The sequence below is a fragment of the Cataglyphis hispanica genome, chromosome 9 (genome assembly GCF_021464435.1).
Source record: "Cataglyphis hispanica isolate Lineage 1 chromosome 9, ULB_Chis1_1.0, whole genome shotgun sequence".
Taxonomy (NCBI): domain Eukaryota; kingdom Metazoa; phylum Arthropoda; class Insecta; order Hymenoptera; family Formicidae; genus Cataglyphis; species Cataglyphis hispanica.
In genome coordinates, this window is record NC_065962.1 from 328,512 (window position 1) to 335,070 (window position 6,559).

At 38.2% G+C, this 6,559-nt stretch overlaps 1 protein-coding gene across 1 annotated transcript; it reads right to left on the reverse strand.

Moving 5' to 3' along the window:
* Positions 1 to 5,681: 5,681 nt before the first annotated feature.
* LOC126852135 (uncharacterized) lies at positions 5,682 to 6,287 on the reverse strand. Its single transcript, XM_050596619.1, has one exon. The coding sequence runs from the start codon at positions 6,285 to 6,287 to the stop codon at positions 5,682 to 5,684; it is 606 nt and encodes a 201-aa protein (XP_050452576.1).
* Between the last annotated feature and the right edge of the window lie 272 nt (positions 6,288 to 6,559).

Consider the following 6,559-nt stretch of genomic DNA (forward strand, 5'->3'; position numbering starts at 1 on the left):
TTAGTCAATATTTAAAATTAATAACATTTTTATTTATGCTACAGAAATATAATGTTCTGTATAAATTACCTACTTACATTTATATATTTAATATAATATTTATAACATTTACAGAAAGGATATTATACATTGTAAATGAATTTTGCTTCTAACAAATTTCCTTGTTTCGGCGAAGGCTTCCTCGAACATGATTAATAATTCTTTGTCGGGGATGTGATCGAAGGAAATTCGAGGAGAAGGAGGAGGTGTATCCTCCAGAACTATTGTAATGCTTGAAGAGAGGGATGATGGGGGAGAATCATCCTGTATATATACTGGCGAGTAACATGGCCGAGGAAAAGTCGGCGAAGGTAGTCGCTCGCTGTAATTGTTCTTCTTTTTATAGCATCCGATAAAAATGACATCGGGCTTGCTGATGGGCTGAATACCTTTTTTTCCCCTGCGGCAGCATCGTTTGAGGGGGGGAGTATAATAGTATTCCTTACCCGATCTAGTTTTCTCTGCGCAAAAAAGACAAAAATATTAATTAATAAATGTTATTAAAATAAAAACAAAGTATTAAAACGAATAAAATTTATTATTAATCACTTACTTTTATGCTTAATGTCCTTCCGGTAAATTTTTGCTTAATGTTTCCGGGAAATTTTCGCCGTGTGAAACGAGAGGGTAGAGAATCCCGAACTGGTAGAATAGACGCCGATGTATTCACTGACAACTAAAACTCGTAGCAAAGATTGTAGGAAAACTGTCTCTAAATCCTAAGGCTTCTCTTTTTATATTTTTTTCCGAAGGCGTATTCTGATTTTTGGAAGGAATTCTTCAAAATTTTAACAAATTAGAATTGTATGAAGCAAGTGGGGAACCAACGACTTTAGTGAATTAGAAAAGTAGACGTATGGCAATGCCAGGGTGGTGATAATAGTGGCGTTTTTGAAAAATACATGTAGCATGATGGAGGAATATGGCGTCATATTGATTAGAAAAGAAAGGATGAAAAAATCAAACAATTTAAGTAAAAAACTCACATTTATTTTTATAATTATTTTACATATAATTAAAATATTACACAAGTGTATTTTTTATAACATTACAATTCGAATTACATTATTAAACGTAACAGCACGTAGCATACAATGTTTCATTTGTTTCTTTTTTTGCGAAGAAAAATTTTACAAAATAAGCGTACAATTAAACGATCGTTATGTTCGCAATGTTCGGTAAAAAGATTAAGAAATCGATTAAGATCTTAACCATTGCACATATAATATAAAAATACGCAACTATAGTGTGCGCATGTTTGCGAAAAAATTTCTTGTAATTGTCGAGTATTCCAGCGATGAATAATGGAGTTTCGGAGTCGAAGGAGAAATCCTGGGTGCAAGAGTAGTATTCCGTAGCTGCCAAAGTAGGTGGCTGTGCCATGCTCATCGAGGAAGAAGGCGACCCAATGTTCTCTAGGTCGATTATGCTTGTCTGTATTAGCGACGATAGCTGTCGACCGTGTTCACACCCTCGGGACTCTGTCGGCAGGATTAACTCCGCATGTCTGACATTGATGTGTCGTAATGCTTGTAAAATTTCGTGAGAGTTCATTTTTTTGATTCGACGGCAAGCGTACGAGTGGCATTATATATTTGATAACTTCAGTATTTACCTCTTTCAGTTTCTCGTTTTGATCGTCTTGTATCGCCGAGTCTTCAATGCCTGCTTGCGCGGAGATAGTAGTTGTTTCGATTTTGTTCTTATCCATCAATGTCGATAATTCACATTTTTTTCTTCTTCTTCTTCCTTTTTTTCTTCTTTAATCGGCCGCATAAAATTTTCTTTTTTCTCTATTTCGCTATTTGACAGCGTTTTAATATTTTCATTTAGGATATAAGAAATATCATCTGCATTACTGATTTCTTCGTTTTTGTCATAGGATATTTCCCATTTATCTGGAGTGCGACAAGTAGTTGGAGTACTGTTGTTTCTAATGCCGTTGAGGAAATTATTTTGCTCGAGTATTCAATATTTTAATTTGTTCGCGTTGCGTAATGCACAATGAAAGATTTCGAATTTTCGAAATCCGTGATAACCACAATATCGTCCGCGCTCTCCTCTTGACGTTAGATTTTTAAATGCAGGGGAAATATCTTCCAAATTATATATATCTCTGAAGAGTAAATTTCTCAAGTAGCTTGCTTTTTCACATCCTCTGACATAAATATATCGTGCATGTCTTGTTATTTCGCGTAGATGTGATGTAAAATATTTCGGATTAGCTTCGCCGTCGAACCATTCAATACCATGATAATTTCGCGTGAGCCAATTATTTTGTCATCTTACATTTTCTGGTAATTCGCCAAACGAATGCGGAGGCATCATAATCCAATGTCCGATAAACGGAGCGTCAACGGCGACAACGGCAACTTCTTTAGGGATAAATTTTGCGCGAACATCTCAGAAACCCTGTATGTCGACGATTATATCCATAATGCAAAAACCTGTGTGCTCTGGATAGATAGTTTTAAACTCTTCGCGAAGCGGCGATACTCGTGTCTCAAATGAAACTGAAATCTTTTTTTGCTGCACTGCATGTTTTTTGATACGTTGAACGTTGATGTTAGCGTTTTGATCGGTTGTGGTAGGGAAAAATTGTGAGAACATTTTTTATTACATTATAGAGAACGACGGAAATCTAACCGGCAAAATCGACAATGACTTGACGAGATGAGTCAATTTCTATGACATTATCAAATTCTGCGTAAATAATACAGTTAACGGTCTCGGTGAGAGCCTTCTCAAATCGCACTTCTAATCGTAAACTACCATGTTTCACAAGATTTCAATGTCCTGCATAATTAGCTGATAAGTCGGGCGTAAAATCAAAAACGAATAGCGTATAACCCTTTGAATAATCATCTCTGCTTATAGAATTTCCTTCGTTCAAAAAATGAATACCTGTTCCTGCGAAGAGCGTTTGATAAACTTCGACATAAAGTAATTCTTCTGCCGAGAAAGCAAGTTGTAATGGTACTAGGAATTTGCATGCCGTCGACGTACAGCGAGAAGAAATTTATTCCGTAATTTTTGAAATTAAACGGATTTAATTTTCTATCGCCGTTAAATGCTTTATTATTGACAAAACCGACTATTATTCTTTTCGGAAATTGTCCAAGTATTACATTATCTAACGATTCAGCCACAACATCGCTATGGATTGTGAATGTTTTAACCTCGACCCTCGTGAGCGGATATTTGGCCGTAATTTTACTCAGCATTCTTGCATGTGCGAGCAATAATCCGGCGCTTATTTTCGCTCTTCTCACTAGCAGACTTGCCAGTATATGAATTTTCGACGACGTACCGTTACTATCCATAAGACAGAACGAATCTTTCGAACAAACGAGTCTCAAACGTATTTCTAGACCGTTAATTAAAAATTTGTCTTGATTGAAAACATCACAATGGAGATGACCTATAAGATCTAGCGCTCGTCCTCCTCGAATGTAATGAGCGCGTCTCACGAGAACGGAATTTGCCGTTTTGATTCCACCGGTTCGTCCATTCGTCCGGGAGTATCCGCGTCCCATAGGCATCAAGTTAGATGGGAAGTTTTTGCTGATGAATAATTATTTAACAACACCTGTAGGCACGGTACGCGTAAGCGTTGTTTGGCGGCGATACGAGCTTTTGATTGAAATACACGTTGATCTGATTGAAGATGGAATGAAATAAATGATTTACGGGGCCTACATTGTCCGTCGATGCTCTGCTGCCTGCACCCATAACGTGTTCTGTGGAATCGCCTGATGTTTCTACGTGTACGCGAAGACTCAGCATGGTGTGCATGAGATCTAAATATTCTTCTCCGTGACCGGGAATGACGAATTCTATCGGCGAGTCGTCCGAGAGCGAAGTCACGGGTTTGTAATGAATCCATTGTGAACTCTCGATATTAGTTTGCGTGGGCGGTAAGGAGAAGAGATCGAGTTCACTCTTTAAACACTTTTTACTTTCTCGTCACTGTAATTTCCGCTTTCAAAGATTATATTTATACGAGCGTTTAGTAGAAATATGAAATAGTAAGAAAATATGTCAGATACGGTGCGCTTTTTACCGATTTTACGGCGTTTCGTGGATGTCTTCCTTCGGCGTCTTTTCACTGCTTTTTTCCTTCCCCTTCTCTTATTGCCTGCCGACCGTATATTGGTTTTTTTCTTTCCTCGAGTCTTGATCTTCGACGAATTTTTCTTACTTGCCCTGCGCCGTTTACGCGATCCCGCAGATTTAGCGATGCGCGTATCGAGCCCGACGAAAAGAAACTGAGCTACATGCATTTTCGCATCCGTCTTATATCCCGAACCTTTCATTAGACTGCTTATTTTTTCTTTAACTTTTTTCTTAAGATTGTCGCGCGATTCTTCGAATCGACGTTTGACCGCCACCTTAAACGGCATATTATTTTCAACATCGTCGATTATATTAACACCGGCACGAAAAGCTTCTTTCCCCACAGCCCGTACGCCTCTACTTAAATAGGATAGTACATGCCTGAACAATCCTCTGAGAAAACTGCTACCATGACCGCGTTGATAGTGATCCAACGAAAACTCGCGGAATTCCATCACCCCAATTACCGCCATTTTGTGATTCATCGTGATACATCGAATAATAATCCATTAACGTTCAAAATTTTTTTCTTTCCGTTACCGTGGATATAAAAATTTTTGTAACATCTAGTCGATACGTCTAAAATGCAATGTTACTGTTAACGTTCCGAATTCGAATGGTATACTCTGCCCCAGCTGATCTCTTATATCTATTTCGATTGTACGAAAGCGTTGAACGTTTGACGCAAGGCTATGTATTGCGCTGGTGAGAAATGCTTTATCTGTGTGGATGCAAACGCGTAATCGTTTCGAGCATCGTGCGTGACTATTCGCAGAAGAGGAGATTGTACATCGCTCGTAATATAAGGTTCACAAATATCGCAATAGACAAAGAGTTTGTTGGGAATATCGCGCAACAAACTAGCCGGTTCGTTGGCTATTATCATGCGACTACGTGGGAGTACAAAAAATAGCAAATAATAAACTTCATCGTAAACCCACGCAGGTAAAACGTCAGATATAACGGAACTACTTTCTAGTTTAATGAGTTTCTTCGTATTTTCGCGTATATCGATGTCGATTTCATTGTAAAACCATGTTGGAAATGTTTGTGGAATCTCTATCCAGCTGAATCAGATCTCTATGCTTAACATGCGTGTCAAAACCGAGTATTCGTTGAAGCTTGTCGGAGAAATTTACATAATGAGTTATATCACATTTCTCTTCTTCATAGGAAAGTTTCATAACAATTTTACCACCAATGACAGCCTCAAATTGCCAAACGATATGCGAGGCCACTGATTCAGCTGTATAATTCAGTTTCTTAATATCTCGCACAGTCGAGTAAATACCCGAGGTACTTTCATAGCGTTAATTGTCTTATCGCGCTCTGTAATATCGATGAATCTCATTAATCCTTCTCCGAGCCGTATATGTAAAAAACTACACGGAAATTGAATCTCAGTGAGCGCTATTTCCCAGCGTCCATGCAAGTCTACACGCTGAGATAATTCGGTGGTGAAACAGGTGGTTTTATTCTCCGGAAAGTAGCGCATGCTGCTATTGCTCGGAAGAACCATATAAAATTCATCCTCCCTCATTTTTATCCAAAGTCTTTAAGCTCTCAGCGGGTATCCAATAATCGAATTTTGAAGGATATCTTTGCCAGCTAACTAACAATTGTTTATTATTTTCACGGCCCCTGCTTTTTATCACGCGTTCGACGATAAGTTCTTCCCCTTGCAAGTCTTTAATAATCGGCGCTAATTCTTGTTCGTAAAAAAATTCGTCTATAATTTCACCCGCTAAATCACTTAATTCATATACGCGTGGTTTTCTCCATTCAAGAACACGGTGAATTCGAAATATTTCTTCGCTCCACTTTGCCTCGTATCCTTTCTTAAAGGCTACTTTTGCTCTACTGACCCGTACAAAATCACCCGCGTTATATTTAGCCTTTTGTCTACATCCGCGTTTCTTTTTCTGTTCGATGTCATTCCATCGACGATTCATATTTTCACGCGAGACACGTGCATTTTCCCGCGTAACGACTGCAGGCTCCATTTTGATGGTGAAGTGATGCGTGTGATTGTAAGCGCGAACGATATCCTGCAAAACATCGATGTAACGCCGTGTATTTTTATGTGTAAAATAACGCCACCGTTCCTTGAGCGTTCTATTAAATCGTTCCATTATAGCTGCTTTGATATCGAGATTACGTGTTACGCGAAAATGAATCTTTTTCTTTTAAGAAATTTTGTATATGACGTGCAATAAATTCTTTACCTTTGTCGATCTGCAGGTATATGGGTAAACGATTGTTGTTTCTCAAGAATATGCGTTGAAAGGCTTTTATTACACCTGTTTTATCACGTAAAAGTTCTACCCGAACAAATTTACTAAGTGCGTCGATAACCGTCAATAAATATGAATAGCGTCATTGTAACTTTTGAGATTACGTAGAT